Source organism: Artemia franciscana, chromosome 7 (assembly GCF_032884065.1).
Source record: "Artemia franciscana chromosome 7, ASM3288406v1, whole genome shotgun sequence".
Taxonomy (NCBI): Eukaryota; Metazoa; Arthropoda; class Branchiopoda; order Anostraca; family Artemiidae; genus Artemia; species Artemia franciscana.
The window spans coordinates 22,561,524-22,578,920 of record NC_088869.1 but is presented as its reverse complement, the minus strand read 5'-3'; the positions used below and the strand labels follow the sequence as shown (position 1 = coordinate 22,578,920).

The following is a 17,397-nucleotide window of genomic DNA, read 5'->3' as shown; positions in this document are numbered from 1 at the left end:
CGTCTTAGCGAGATGCAATTGTCATTCGGATGCAAGAAGCACGAGACTTCAAGTATCCCACGGACCACACAGCCTGTCTGTTTACAATGCAGTTTATTGTAGCACTACTATATTAGATACACACCCTTGAACCAAGCCTTCATATCACATGGGTGTCATTATAACGGAGGCATTTCCACTTTTTACAATTCTATGTTTTGGTCACATTTTTCAAATTATTAGCCTGTTGTTTCTTGTATTCAATGAGCGGATTGGTTCATTACAAGCTTATAATGAAGGATAAAACAACAATTATAGACAAAACGACAGTAAGTTTAAATCTTGTCGGTTTGAAGCCAAGCGCATACCACTGTGTTTTGAGCAATGACTCTTATTATTTCAGTATTATACATCATTTTGGAGTTAACTGGTCATTCTTATTTGAGTCGTACAAACTTAAAACTAAGCAAGTACATTTTTTTTTAATTATCGTGTTAGCATTATCCTCATTGACTCTTAACATTTCTTCATTGATTCCTTCATATAAGGGCTATCACCAACCAAGTACAAGAAAGTTTCCTGCCTTTCTTCTTTTACCCCTAAGCCTTCTGGGTCCTTACTAAAATGTACTTAAGCCTATTCTCCATGCTCAAGCACCGTAGAAAAAAAAATAAATGAAAAAAAGACATTCCTTGAAACCATATGATTAATAACATAAATCAAGACCAGCTACGTAAATTCTTATATTTACATAATATTCAAATGCAAAAAATAGAACGTAAAATTAAAACACGTTAGACCCGCTACGTAAATGACCTCCGTTGTTTGTTTTCTAGACTTCACCAGTTTGACCTGTAAAAGGCTCGTTTGATACACTGCTCTCGTAGATTTTAACATAGCTAAATGAAAAGACTAGACAAATGTCAAAGCAAATGTACAAAGGAGCATGTGCATGAAAAGTAGTTTTTGCAAAAGTGCGGTATTAAGACGGTTCATCGGCCCATTTAATTAACTTACATAAGAAACAAGTAAAAAAGTCGAAAATTGCCAAAGTAGACACAAACTGCTGTTTTAAAAATGAGAAAAAAAAACAAAAAACAAAACAGAACAAACAACTATTCAATGGTGAAATTTGTTTGTCACTCTCTGCATGTTACAAGTCAGAAGTCCTTTACGGTTCAGATCAAATAAAAATTTGGAAGTGATAGTTTGGCGTCTGAGCAGTTCATTTACTGACAATTCTATCGGTTATTGGCTCAAGAGCATGCGCTTTGAAAAAGTTTCAATTATATATATATATATATATATATATATATATATATATATATATATATATATATATTATATATATATATATACAAAATTAAAAAGAAACTATTAAATTTATAAAAAAAGAAAAAGGCCGAGAAAAGCTTTATTGCTATTAGATAACCATGCTGATTTGTCGCTTAAAAACGCTTGAGTTGAAAGTTATGTGAAGCTATAATCCTGGAAAAAAAAAACTAAATTAAAAAACAATAGAAGAAGATTATACAAAATTTATTAATGTTAACTTAACCCCAGAGATCAATATGTTAGCTTATTCTAAGTCATAAACAAATGTCTGGCAATTGAAAAAATGGCACACACCCGAATAATGTAAGTAGCATTAGACACTAAAGTCAATTTTGATTGGAAACACGATTAGTTAATTAGTAACAACAGGTACACAGCTTACAAATCGGTTGCCTTACTTAAAACTTTGACATAGGAGTTAAAAGGCTTAACAGCGGAGGAATGGCAAACAGGCTCAGAATCACTTTGACTTCTCACAAGTTTATTCTCCCGATTTCTTATGAAATTAAAGGGAAAGTCTTTAGATTTGGTTTCGATTAAAGAAGATACACCACATCTGGGACTACTACGAGGTTTGCTACGCAAATAGGGAGACCCCGAAGAGCCTGAGTTTTTATCAGACTCTTCAAACACTTCTTCAGATGAAATACTTCCACCACTGTGATCAGCAAGAGCTCGGTCAAGGAGCAGCAATGCTTCTTTCTCCCCCTCTGGCAAATCTTCAGTTTCATTGGATGCATTCAGGGACAGCACAAGCGGCTTATTCACAACACTGGTATGGTTACAAGGAATTTGCTTCGACGTTGACTGCGATATATCTCCTTTGGGCACTTCGACTACATCTTTTGGAACCAATTTATAAAGTTGCGCATACATCTCTTTCAGCCTATCAACTTCGTTTTCAAGCCTGTAATAGAAATAATTTTGACTTGGAATTTTCAATTTATCAGTCCTCTGTTACATCAATTTTATGTACCACTGAGGCTTCTGAATTTGGAATAAGTTTTTACTAGTACGGAGACTTAACTAGCGCTAATTTGAGTTAATCAGACTCTTCATAGTATTTTCCGATAGCCTGGAAAACCCTGTGGGAATTTCTTATCAGCCAAATTAGTGCTCGGTAAATCTGGGTATTAGTAAAATCTCATTGTGAATGGGCCTTAAATCATCAACGGATCAGGCTATTTCAATCTTTTCCATTATGAATTCTGCGTCGAATGATGATTCGCGAGCTTTATGTTAGGACTGTCTTTAGATTTTCGAGCAGCCACGCCATATGAAACCATGACCTAACCATATAAAACTAACAAGCAAGTTTAATGATGTGAGTTTAGCTTTGTTTGGGCAAAGCTATTGGCAAAAGTTAATCACATAGTAGTCACCATGTGCTGGGTTCAATAAAATTTTAACTACCGAACCTGTCTCAATTCACCAAGGTTCATCACAAGAATTCATGTCATAATGTATATCAAGGAAAAGCGGTTTTTGTAGCTCCATTTGCAGCGAAGAGAGAGACAGACAACAGTATAATAACCTTATATTTTTTCTAAGTTTCGAAATTATATACAAAATTGATTTCTTTTTTTTGAAAATTCTAGGATGACAGTTTTCATTCTTTTTTATTCTTTTTTTCCCTTTATGATGTAGATATAAGTATCAATCAATACAAATTTGAAATACAACTAGACGAATTAAATCTACCCAAGAAAGCTGCATAGTCACGCCATTAATACTTGTCCTCGTTTGCTTCTAATTATTATCGAAGTCTTCCTTTCATTACACTAAGAACTCCAGAAATCAAATGAATAGAACGGACACACTAACCATCTAAAGTCGACAAAGTTTCAACAAAGGAGTCCAAGTGGCAGAGAACGATTCTTTTTTCTAACCAAGTCAATATTTGAATTGCAAACATATTACGCTACGATACATAAAGAGATACATGATTTAATAAGCGGTATGCTCTTAGGATCTGCAAATATTATTTTATTTACTTCAAGCAAATTTGCAGTCGTCATAGGAGCACAAAAGAATAGACTTCATGAAGGGACCAGGAACCGACAGCGGCTCTTAGTGGTTTAATCAAACAGATAGGAGTCTCTTCATAAATCGTATTAGTTTCTTGCGTATGTTAGAGTATGTTAGAGACTGATACTTAAACCATGTACTGAAGGACAAACGTTTTCAAAGGTCACAAACTGTAAAAGAAATACAGTTTTTACAACGGGGACTTAAAAAGTTTTCTTAGCTGCTATGATTTCAATCAAATAGCCTTAACTTCGTGCACATCAATCATGCTCCAGGTGGAGTACGTCAAAATTTGTCGAAGCTGAACAAAAACAAGAAAAGTACTAAAAAACGATATTTACATAAAATTCAATAGTAATACTAAATTCAACGGCAAAGAAAGTGTATCTGTTTAAAATACTTTATAGCACCAAATGAATCAATGACAGATCCAACGATGGATTGTGGCCCTACTTCGTATTTGATCAATCACTAAATTTCCCCCCAAAAAATGTATGAGCATTTTAAATCTATACTACTCCAAAAAAATATCGATGTTCCGTCTGATATTTAGGCTGTAAAGAAAGTCTTCAATAAACATACTTGTCATAGGAAAAAACAATACCAGCATTTGGTAGAGTTTTCTATAGTTACTTTAACAGATGAAAAAGTTGATTTTTAACCTTTTTTATTATCGGTATAGGGTAAATAATAAAGGATGAATGAGGGATTATTCAGCTTAAGCTGAGCAATTGCGCTAATTTTATTCGCTTTCCTTTCACACAATGACAATATATTATCCAAACAATTTCAATGGTATACATCATGCCCCTCCCCCTTTCTCTGCTGGTTTAACTTCTTTTTTTGAGTCAAAGCTTTACCCCTGGTGGTGTATCTGGTTAAGCTTGAAACTAATCAGTAGGCACCTCTAGCTAGAAAAAAAACACGTAAATCTACGGTAGATCCAAATCAATCTAAATCATGGCATCAAACAGTTCGTGGTAACGAACTGTAGTAAGGAGCGACCCGGCTCAATAGTAACCAAAACTCAAAAAAATGGAATTTTGATACCAATACCTACATCAAAAGAATCGCATTTTAATGCTGATTTTAAATATATAAGTTTCATCAAGTTTAGTCTTACCCATCAAAAGTTACGAGCCTGAGAAAATTTGCGTTATTTTAGAAAATAGGGGGAAACGCCCCCTAGAAGTCATAGAATCTTGACGAAAATCACACCATCAGATTCAGCGTATCAGAGAACCCTACTGTAGAATTTTCAAGCTCCTATCTAAAAAAATGTGGAATTTTGTATTTTTTGCCAGAAGGGCGATCACGGATGCGTGTTTATTTGTTTTTTTGTTGTTTTTTTTCTTTTTCCCAGGGGTGATCGTATCGACCCAGTTGTCCTAGAATGTTGCAAGAGGGCTCATTCTAACGGAAATGAAAAGTTCTAGGGCCCTTTTTAAGTGACCAAAAAAATTGGAGGGCACCTAGGCCCCCTCCCACGCTAATTATTTTACCAAAGTCAACGGATCAAAATTCTGAGATAGCTATTTTATTCAGCGTAGTCGAAAAACCTTATAACTATGTCTTTGGGGACGACTTACTCCCCCACAGTCCCCGTGGGAGGGGCAACAAGTTACAAACTTTGACCAGTGCGTACATATAGTAATGGTTATTGGGAAGTGTACAGGCGTTTTCAGGGGGATATTCTGGGGGAACTTTCCATGAAGAGAATAGTTTGTCATGGGGGAAGAAAATCTCCATGAAGGGAGCGCAGGATTTACTAGCATTATTTAAGAAAAAAACTAATAAAAATATTCGTAAAAAATTAAAAATTCTAGTTGCCTTTTTAATTAACCAAAAAATTGGAGGGCAACTAGACTTCCTCCCCCGCTCTTTTTTTCTCAAAATCATTCGATCAAAATTATGAGAAAGCCATTTAGCCAAAAAAAATATGCAAATTTTGTTTTAATTATTCCTCTGCGGAGAGCCAAAATCAAAACATGCATTGATTCAAAAACGTCCAGAAATTAAATAAAAAAAAAAGTTTTTTTAACTAAAAGTAAGGAGCGACATTAAAACTTAAAACGACCAGAAATTACTTCGTATATGAAAGAGGCTGCTTCCTCATCAACGCCCCGCTCTTTACGCTAAAGTTTTTTACTGTTTTAAAAAGAAGAATTGAGAGAAAGAGTCAAACTTTAGCGTAAATAGCGAGGCGTTGATGAGGAAGCAGCCTCTTTCATATACGAAGTAATTTCTGGTCGTTTTAAGTTTTAATGTCGCTCCTTACTTTTAGTTAAAAAAACTTGTTTTTTTTGTTTAATCACTGACAAAGAGCTTGGTATTTCGAGATCTACCCTGCTAAATTTAGATGAAAAATAATGGTTCCACTCTTCCGTGGTGGGTTAGGAGCTGTATAACTTAAAATTAGGTCAATATCATTGCAATTAAATATCACAAACCAGAAAGAGAAAAATGTTCTATAAGTAAACCTATATATATATATATATATATATATATATATATATATATATATATATATATATATATATATATATATATATATATATATATATATATATATATATATATATATATATATATATATATATATATATATATATATATATATATATATATATATATATATATATATATATATATATATATATATATATATATATATATATATATATATATATATATATATATATATATATATATATATATATATATATATATATATATATATATATATATATATATATATATATATATATATATATATATATATATATATATATATATATATATATATATATATATATATATATAAATATAGAATATATATATATAGAATTATATCCAATAATTCTGTTATAATAAGTATTTTTATGATACTTTAAATTTGACTGTTCTACGTTATCAACCAAAATCTCTCCGCTACATAAAATAACAGCATTCCATTTGCAGTGTTAGCATAATTTGCTATTAAAAAAAAAAGAAAAAAAAAAAAGTCGGCTTATAGGAAAAGTCGTGGATAGGACAATGGAAGAAAAAAACAACAGCACATCAGCAAGATGCAAGGAGGGTGAAGCTCATCAAGATCAGACCTCGTTTAGGAAAGCCTCCCATTGGAGGCTATATATTCCAGTGGTCCGTTTAGCCAGAGCACAGTTAAAACAAACTATGAAGATAAACTAGAAAACGAATTTGCCAAGCGGTGAATGGAATTGTATGTGAGGGTCTTCCTTTTTCTAAATATAATTCGCCTGTCATAAATTTACATCCTGGATCAGATAAAAGTTTTGTCAAAAGATTTTTCCGTCCCTTTACACTTAATGAGGTTCGTGGAGCTTTCAGAAGACCAGAGGAATAATTTAGGACATATTTATGTATATATATATATATATATATATATATATATATATATATATATATATATATATATATATATATATATATATATATATATATATATCAGCTCCCGCTTGAGGTGTGCTAGGGTGCATTTGCATTGGCCTTGTTTGAGGGAGAATTTGAAACATTCATTAGAATGACGTAGCTTTTTCGAATCGAGGTCGAGGCCGAAGGCCTCGACCGAGTCCGTTGATTTTTGAATTAAAAAAAAGGGAATAGTTGTGAGAAAAGTCAAAGTCATGGCCAATTGTAGAAAAAAGCCAAGACAGATTATCCAATTAAGTGGGCCAACGACGTCATATAAATCTTTTGAACCTTATCAGGTTCCCAGATCAGTGTTCAAAACCTATGTTCCTGAACTTACCTGAACTATCTGATCTTAGGTTGTCTGACTGTGAATTACCAGAAATAAATAGTGTTGTTGTTTGGAGGAATATGATCCTTCTTTCCTTCAATATTCTACAAGCTTTTAATCTTTTGTCAAAGGGTATTTTGTAGAGGTCATTACCATAATTTGCACGATTGCTTTTAGCATCGTCTTTCGCTATAAGTACCCCTTAGTGGTCTCATATTTAAGAATTCTCAAATTTACAATCGGGCGTACCAAAGAAGCCATTTTTATCTAATAAAAGACGCTTTGGATGACAGCCTTGTAGACGAAGTTTAGTCATTTTACTGACGATACAATGATCTATAAAAGATCAAAAGAATAGTGATCACAGCAAATTTCTACTCGGAGCTTCAGGTTCATTTGATATTGTTAGTACCATGCTCAGAACAAGTTCATCTTATTTAATACGCCTTTAATTTGTTTTTGGAAAGATAAGCAAGGCATGATACCACTCAACCCAAGGTGTCCTTGCATGAGTCTTTCTAGTATGGATTAACCAAACCACGTGTTACGTTGGAATTAGGTAAACGAAAGAAAAAAAAAAAAAAATCAATTTTGTCAAAATACTTATAAGCATACCCCCAAACAGGGAAGAATTTCGACATGCTCTGAAAAATAACTCCATTTCCTTAGATGGGAAACGTACAAGCTAAGGAAAAATGTTTTATTACTACCCCCAACCAAAAAACATTTCTGAATAAAAGCCTACGTGCAAAGAATATTTTTGGTTGGAGGAGGTGAACCATAAAATCGTTCAAGACACACATATAAATTGTAGGAGTACATGGAAAAAGGTAAAATTTTATATTTGGGAGAGGAGGGAGGCGATAGAGCCTCACTTCACGTGCGTTCTTAAATACTGCTATATTTTTTTCTAACTTAGTAAGTTTAACAAGTCATTTCCATGTTTCTATTTCGTAGGGTTTGCTAAAAAGAAAGACTAGGCACTTGGAGTCATAAGATGGCTCTTTCGATTCGTCTAGCGTCTTTTATGGCTAATTTAGAAAAAAAAAAAAGTTTTCTGAAATACAAGTAGAGAGCAACATTAAAACTTAAACAAACAAAAAAAAAATCATTCAATATATAAAGACTACCCCTACTCAACTCCGGCTCTCTTTTGCATTTTTTTTTTATTTTGTTATTTTTGAAAAAAAAATTTAAAGAGATTAGGTTTTGATAGAGGACAACCAAGATGACCAAGCCATTAATATCTTTCAAAATAGAATAACGCTAAGAATTTAACCAACTACACTTTTTTTTCTGAAATCTCCATATTGACTAATCATCGCCAACAATATACCATCTGCAAAAGAAATTCAGCTTTTTGACATGATGAAAACAAGCAAGTAGCAGATATACCTGCGAGAGAATGACATCAAAAACGCAACCAGGTGGTCTGAAATTGCCGGGAAATGACAACAGTCTGTCTATCAAGCATTGTTTCCAACATCAGAACACATTCCAAGTAAGACTCCATCTTCCCCCTCCTTTGATGAATGCAGAATCATCCTCTTATTTTGACAATTGAAATGGTTATAATCAAATTTTGAATGTGAGAACCCTCGATGCCATGAAAACTGATTTTCAAGCGAATACAAAATATATTTCTTCTGCGATTCAAGTCAAGCTCGAAAAAAAGAAAAATATTTTGAAGAGATATCGGAGCAACACTATTTTCAGATGCAAGGCTCTAGAATTGCTGTAGTAAAGAGCTATGTGCCTTCAATGTATTATTTTTTTCTTTTTCCGGCCATTTTGGAAAAGCTGGCCGTAGAGTCTTATTTTCGGGGGGGGGGAGTCTCTATTGACTGAAAAATGAAATTTATATATCTATTTTAGAAGTCGAAAGTGATTGGAGGACAAGCTCCCGTCCTAGTCTTTTTTGCTATCTGGCCCCCGTAATCAACTAGAAATTCAACCAAAATTTTGAGATAGCTAGTTTGTCCAAAGTAGTCAAAATTTCCAATAAATAGGTCTCCAGGGATGAAAGACTTCGCAATCCTTGGAGTAAGGGCCGTAAATTATACAACTTGCCAATAACTTGAAGATAGGTTTTACAGTGGTAAAAAAGCCCTGTTCGATCTTGGGTATCCGATTGGCTCGAAACCTTTCAGGGACTGTAGTCTGGACCAATAGAATCACGAATTTTGTTAGGGGATGGGAGAGGAGGCCAATATTTTCTTTTCGAAAGGCTTGAAACTTATATCCTCAAGTCAATTCCTTAAGTACTTAGAAATCCCAATTAAGAAAAAAAAAAGAAAAAAAAAGAGAGAAAGTCGGTTCTTCCCAAAATGGGGGCGAACAAAAGGCAAAAAATATATTTTTAGTAAGCATATGGGCCTCCAAGTATGAAACCCAAAAATGTTCCAATTTTTTAGACTGGTTAGAAACTTTTAAAAACAGCTACTTGAGCCAAGGGGCCCAACATTTTCTGAAGAAGGAGAGGGTGCTATTTAAGGGGCCCAAAACTGGACCAAAATACTCAAAATACTTATTGACCCTGCTCGGTTTTTAACATACAGCCGGAAGTCTCGGAAGCCACGGGGAACCTAATTGAATTTGTTTTAGGGGGGGGGGGGTGCAAAAAAAGCGCACAAAAATGCCAAAGAGCTGTATTAAAACCTAAACCGAGCAGAAATTAAGTAATATAGTAAATTAGACTTAAAATAACGGTAAATTACAATAAATAAATCAATGAAACCCAAAACAAACAAAAACAAAAATGAATAATTACATCAATTTTGTAGTTTGTTCTTGATGACGTTTATACAAAAAACAAGAGCCAAGAGCTCATATGGCACTTGTGACGAGCTCGGAACCTAAAATTAGACTCGGTACTAGAGTTATCGATTTTGCTGTTCTTTGTTTTAAGGCAATTATTATAAAGATAAACTTGCAAATACAGTGTTTCTGAAGTCTCTTCTTGTTCGGTATTAAAACGTTTGTCCCACCAGGTTTCATCCCGATCTCTCAACTCTAAGCGTTTTCCAAGATTTCCGGTTTCCCCCTCCAACTCCCCCAATGTCGCCGGATCCGATAGGGATTTAAAATAAGAGGTCTGAGACACGAGGTCCTTCTAAATATCAAATTTCATTAAGATCCGATAACTCGTTCGTAAATTAAAAATACCTGATTTTTCAAAATTAACCGTTCTTCCACTCCCCCACAGATGGTCGAATCGAGAAAGCAACTATTTCTAATTTAATCTGGTCTGGTCCCTGATACCCCTGCCAACTTTCAGCAATCGCTATATTGATCACGTATCTAGTTTTGGATCTTCTTCATGTAAAAATTGGGGAGGTCAGGGATTCGAATCTGAGACATCTCGCACCTTAAGCGACAATCATACCTCTAGACCAGCAAGCCACACTTAAGAATAACATTTATTTTACCGGCAAATAAAATTCTTCTCAACTATCTCGTTTTCATCCGTGTTTGCGGTAGTTCTTATTTCTGAAAGCTGATTAGCCTTGTAATTTCATTTCATTTTTCTGTCGTTAAAAATAAAAAAACAATGCTCGAAATACAAATCGTTTTCAGTAAAGCGCGAATGATGCTCTGGTCATAAGAAGGCTTAGATGCCGATAGCTTCGTCAGCATCTCTAGAGGTTTTCGATCATTTCTTTTTGTCGCATCCCAGGCCAATATGGGGTGCCATTTGTTTTCGTATACTCTTTTATACTATTCAGTAGAATTATTCCAGAAATGGAGGCTTTCCCATCGTTTCACTGGTTTAAAAAGTAGGTTTGAGAGAAAGAGTTAAACTTTAGCGTAAAGAGCGGGGCTTTGAGGAGGGAACAGCCCTTTTCATATACGGAGTAATTTCTCCTTTCATATACGGAGTAATTTCTGTTCGTTTTACGTTTTAATGTCGCTCCTTACTTTCAGTTAAAAAACTTGTTTTTTTTTATTTAATTCAGCAAAGCACGAATCAATCTCTTGTCTTTAGAGTGTTTATAGGGCAAACGCCCTGTTTTTATTTGCTGTAATTTCTGCCCGTTATAAGCTTAACTTGGCAACTTATTTCAATTTTGTTTACTATACGATTCATCCATAATAGTATCTGTTATCTTTATTAACACGGCTCTTTATTTTCCTTTTAATTACTTCTTTTTAGATTTTTTTTAATTTATTCTGAAGGACGAATTCTTTAATATTTTGTACAAGAAGAGAAACATACTATGCTGGGTGCTAGTTCTTGGCCACCATGGGTAATTTGCCGACGCATTACGTATTTTTACTGATTCGTCATGACTCACTTCATGCCACTTAAATATTGATAAAAAAATGAAACGGCTCTTTATTTTCTTTTCAATTAGTTATTTTTAGAAAACTTTTTTTAGTTTATTCCTAAGGACGAATTTTTCAACAATATGAACAAAAAGAAAAACATACTATGTTGGGTGCTAGTTCTTGGCCACCACGGGTAAATTTGCCGATGCGTTACGTATTTTGACTAATTCGTCATGACTCACTTCATGCCACTTAAAATGTTGATAAAAAATAAAACGGCTCTTTTTTTTCTTTTCAATTACTTCTTTTTAGAGAACTTTCTTTTAGTTTATTCTTAAGGACTAATTTTTCAATAATTTGATCAAAAAGAAAAACATACTATGTTGGGTGGTAGTTCTTGGCCACCACGGGCAATTTGCCGATGCATTACGTATTTTGATTTATTCGTCATGACTCACTTCATGCCACTTAAAATGTTGATATAAATAAAACGACTCTTTATTTTCTTTTCAATTACTTCTTTTTAGAGAACTTTTTTTTAGTTTATTCTTAAGGACTAATTTTTCAATAATTTGATCAAAAAGAAAAACATACTATGCTGGTTGCTAGTTCTTGGCCACTACGGGTAATTTGCCGATGCATTACGTATTTTGATTTATTCGTCATGACTCACTTCATGCCCCTTAAAATGTTGATAAAAAATAAAACGACTCTTTATTTTCTTTTCAATTACTTCTTTTTAGAAAACTTTTTTAAGTTTATTCTTAAGGACGAATTTCTCAACAATTTGAACAAAAAAAAAAACATTCTATGTTGGGTGCTAGTCCTTGGCCACCACGGGTAATTTGCCGATGCATTACGTTTTTTGACTTATTCGTCATGACTCACTTCATGCCACTTAAAATGTTGATATTTGAACAAAAAGAAAAACATACTATGTTGGGTGCTAGTTCTTGGCCAACACGGGTAATCTGCCGATACCTTACATATTTATACTTATTCGTCATGACTCACGTCATGCCACTTAAAATGTTGATAAAAAATAAAACAATTGTTCCCGAGATTTTCCGTGCCATATTCCCTTAAATCTCAAAAATTATCCTTACCTCCTCATCAGTAACTGATCAAAGCATGCTTAAGTCTAATTACGTCAAAATTGCAGAATACTTTCTAAGCGAAGTTTCAATACATTTACTGCTATTAAAAAATGACAAGGATTTTACATCAAATTTGCTTTATTGTGCAGAAAGTAACAATAATATTTTTACCGAAAGCTAGTTTTATCGAGGCAATGATAATTTAGTAAGGTCAATTTTAAACTCCGATACCCTTTACCATTATAAATACTACCAAAACTAAGAACTAGTGACCCCGTCAAGCGGCCACAAGACTAAAATAGACAATGACGGACGCTCCTCTGTCATCTCATTATATTTAGAACTCCTACTGCTAACACCTCCCAAGAAATCCTCAAAGATCCCCTAAGTCATTTTCACAACCTCCTCACAAGCTACCTTGAAGATTCCAGCCAAACTTTCTCCTGCCCCCGTTCGGGTCATTTAGAGTAGCCTTGGATTGGTTTAGGATTATTCTAGTCAGAGCCAGAGTGGCAATTACCGCCAATTTCTTGATTCAGTTAATAGCCCAAACTAATGGATAGACAAAGCTGGTTAGACTCAAACAAACATGATAATTTTCCAATATTACAATTTTTGCTTCAAATTGCAATTTGTTCTTACGCGACAAAACTAACCTGTAACTTAAAAAAAAGGAAGAATATGAACACAATCAATATTTGTACTGGTGCGCTAGCGGAATGGAATCATTTCAACAGAAGAGTATTTTTTTTCCTCAAAAAATATTGATGATAGTCCTTTAGAATGAACAATTTGCCTATTTAGACTCTCCGTAAATGAGATTGGGGACACTAAAGGCTTCTTTAAATGAAGGAGAATTCTCAACCTCAGTCCTACTTTTTCTTTTTCAACACACAATGCAAGATAATGTTTTCTAATGCATCATTTTTCTCAAACCTTCGTCCTAAAAAGAAATGCTAAGTTCAACTCTACACCTATGAAGGCCTGTGACCTACTTATGTATCGCTACAATTTCATTTTCACATATCTCTGCGCAAACAGTCTATTATCCTCCTCCCATTACACAGAAGCTTAAATATCAGGGTAATGCTACTGCTTAAATGCAATGAATTGTTCATCAAATAATAATTCCTCTAGTACAAAATCTACACAACTGCACACGTCCGATTATTTACTTACCAAGACCCGAGTCCTACTGATGAGTTCATCTTCCCAGCAGTATGGCAATTACTTTGGCTCTATTAGTAGAAAGTCCGCTTTCTAAAGTAAACAGGGACAAGAACAAACAATCCCCACAGTCGGTACTAATATCGAGACTCCCCTGCATTTCATTTTCAAGCCTGGATGGTTAGGCTTAGCCAATTCCACGGCCCCCGCCTGGAGGGTTGACTGTATCAAATACAAATCCTTGGGAACAATCGGGTTTATGAAGATGTTTTGAATTTTGATTCTTGACTATTGTACCTTAGTAAATTTATTTCTGTTGAATGTTTACGACGAATTTAGTCGATTGGAGATCTTTCGAAATCCAAATCGCACATCACAAATATGAGAAAATAGATCATCAGCCACAATCCAAAAGAAATTAAAAACTCATATTAATTTAAAAGAATTTTTTACAATCAAAACTGTGATGTTCATAAAAAAATCAAATAAGAATTAAAAAAAGAATTGAATAAAACTTTTATGAGTATTTCCAATAAAAAAAAGAAGCTAAGAAAAAAGGGCTGACCCAAAAATAAATTGCAACATAAATGGATATTCCATCATTTTGTACGTATAGAAAAAACAATTTAACAACGAAAAATCGAGGTCTCTAACCGAGGTCAAAATTGGAATTTTTAAGTTTTTTATTATTTTTATCATTCGAAAATTGGTTACATTGAAATTGGCAATTACGTAACATAAAGCATCTACACATCGGTATTTCAACGTCCTGATAGTCAGAAATTATGCTAGTTTCGGTCTCTGATCTGCATGCATTTATCATTTTCATTATTCATTAAAACTGCTTTTTTCACTTTCCTTTCATATAAGTTTCAGGTCGCGTAGTAGCTTTTTGTCGCGTAGATTCCTCCTTTTTCCCTGCCTTGTTGTCAGGTTGACCTCTCCATCAAACACACCTTATTCGTCACTTTTATCATTTGATCAATAAAAGTATTGCTTTTTCCCAACACTAAAGTCAGCTCTGGTCTTACTTACGATTAACGTAAATTGTTTAAGGCACATAGACATTTGTAGAAAGAGCATAGTAAAAATAGCCTCCAGTTCCTCGAGTGGTAGTCCAAGCTCTCCCCGCCTTTTTTAGATTTTTATGGCACTTGGTATTAACCAAGTGACATATAGCAATCGCAAATTCTGTTGGTCTGTCTGTCTGTCGGTCCCGGTTTTGCTACTTTAGGCACTTCCAGGTAAGCTAGGACGATGAAATTTGGCAGGCGCATCAGGGACCAGACCAGATTAAATTAGAAATAGTCTTTTCCCGATTTGACCATCTTGAGGGGGGTGGGGAGTGGGGGCCGGTTAATTCGGAAAAATATAAAAAATGAAGTATTTTCAGCTTACGAACGGTTGATCAGATCTTAATTAAATTTGATATTTGGAAGGATATCGTGTCTCAAAGCTCTTATTTTGAATCCCGACCGGATCTGGTGACACTGGAGGGAGTTGGTAGGGGGAAACCTAAAATCTTGGAAAACACTTAGAGTGGAGGGATCGGGATGAAACTTGCCGGGAAAAATAAGCAGAAGTCTTACCTACATGATTTACATAATTGGAACGAATCCGCTCTCTTTGGGGTAGTTCGGGGGGAGGGGGGGGGGTAATTCTGTAAAATTACAAAAAATGAGGTATTTTTAACTAACGAACGGGTGATTGGATCTCAATGAAATTTAATATTTAGAAGGATATCGTGTCTCAAAGCTCTTATTTTAAATCCCGACCGGATCTGGTGACATTGGGGGGAGTTTGAGGGGAACCTAAAATCATGAAAAACGCTTAGAGTGGAGGAATCCGGATGAAACTTGGTGGGAAAAATAAGCAGAAGTCTTAGATACGTGATTGACATAATTAGAACGGATCCGCTCTATTTGGGGTAGTTCGGGGGGGGGGGGGGGGTTAATTCTGAAACATTAGAAAAAATGAAGTATTTTTAACTTACGAAGGAGTAATCAGATCTCCATGAAACTTCATATTTAGAAGAAACTCGTAACTTAGATCTCTTATTTTAAATCTCAACCGGATCCATCGTCATTGGGGAGGGGACCGGAAATCTTAGAAAATAATTAAAGCGGAGAGATCAGGATGAAACTGGATGGGATGAATAAAAACAAGTCTAAGATACGTGACTGACATAACCGGACCAGATCCGCTCTCTTTGGTGGAGTTAGGGGGGGGGGGGTAATTCGGAAAAATGAGGTATTTGTAACTTACGAACGGGTGATCAGATCTTAATGAAATTTGATATTTAGAAGGATCTTGTGCTTTAAAGCTCTTATTTTAAATTCCGACAAGATCCTGTGACATTGGGGGGAGTTGGAGGGGGAAACCGGAATTCTTGGAAAACGTGAAAATTGGGGTATTTTTATCTTACGAATAGGTGATCGGATCTTAATGAAACTTAATATAATATATAGAAGAACCTTATGTCTCAGATGGTCCATTTTCGACTCGAATTGGATCCGGGGACATAGGGGGTTGGAGGAAGGAAACACAAATCTTGGAAAACGCTTAGAGTGGAGAGATCAGGACGAAACTTGCTGGGAAGAATAAGCACAAGTTCTAGATACGTGATCGACATAATTGGAACGGATCTGTTCTCTCTGGAGGAGCTGGGGGTGTTAGTTTGGAAAAATTAGAAAAATTCAGGTATTTTTAACTTAGGAACGGGTGAACGGATCTTAATGAAATTTGATATTTAGAAGGAATTCATGTCTCAGAGCTCTTATTTCAAATCCCGACCAGATCTGTAGACATTGGGGGGAGTTGGAGGGGGGAATCGGAAATCTTGGAAAACGCTTAGAGTGGAGGAATCGGGATGAAGCTTGGTGGATAGAATAAGCAAATGTCGTAGATACATGATTGACATAACCGTATTGGATTCGCTCTCTTTGGGGGAGTTGGGGGAGGGTTCAGTACTTTGGCGAGTTTGATGCTTCTGGACGTGCTAGGACGTTGAAAATTGGTAGGCGTGTCTGGGAGCTGCACAGATTGACTTGATAAAGTCGTTTTCCCAGATTTGACCATCTGGGGGGCTAAAGGGAGAGGAAAAATTTGAAAAAATGAGGTATTTATAACTTAGGAGTGGGTGATCGAATCTTAATGAATTTTAATATTTAGAAGGAAATCGCGACTCAGAGCTCTTATTTTAAATCCCGACCGGCATTAACCTTCTGATTTTCACTTTTAAATTTATCTATTGATTCTTAGAATTTTGTTAGAGCTCATACCATATAAGCTCTTGGCTCTTTGCTCTTTTGGCCTCGTTACAAGTGCCATATGAGCTCTTAGCTCTTGTTCATAATATGCCTGGCATTGTTTTTTTGAAGTTGCAGTTCCCCTCAAAGAAAAATCCAATGACTCTTTAATAGTCAGTGCGCAGCCATTCAACATTGTACACAAATAAATAAACCTCAAATGGATAACTCATTCAAGCGAAACTAAAAAATAATTGTCTAAAATAAATATTTATTTTGTATAGACTATGCGTATCTTTTGGGACAAATTTGATACCAAGCCGTATGACAGCATCTGAGTCAAGAAGGGTAGATTGGACATTATCAGAATCAGAATTTTCATTCGATAGTATTTTAGCCCTCGTTGGACAAAAATTGAAGTGTTGCACCGAGAAGTGGCAGAAAACACCACTTTTAACAGACATATCTCTTTTGTTACATAAAATAGCACTGCAATATTTTGTTTCCGTTC

At 34.8% G+C, this 17,397-nt stretch overlaps 1 protein-coding gene across 1 annotated transcript in view; it reads right to left on the bottom strand.

Annotated features, from left to right (window-relative positions):
- Window positions 1–1,502: 1,502 nt before the first annotated feature.
- LOC136029004 (uncharacterized) overlaps window positions 1,503–17,397 on the bottom strand; it is an 80,672-nt gene continuing 64,777 nt past the window's right edge. Inside the window, exon 9 of the mRNA XM_065707009.1 lies at window positions 1,503–2,221. Within this exon, the coding sequence (XP_065563081.1) occupies window positions 1,693–2,221 (529 nt within the window). The 3' untranslated portion in view covers window positions 1,503–1,692. The remainder of the gene's footprint in view (window positions 2,222–17,397) is intronic.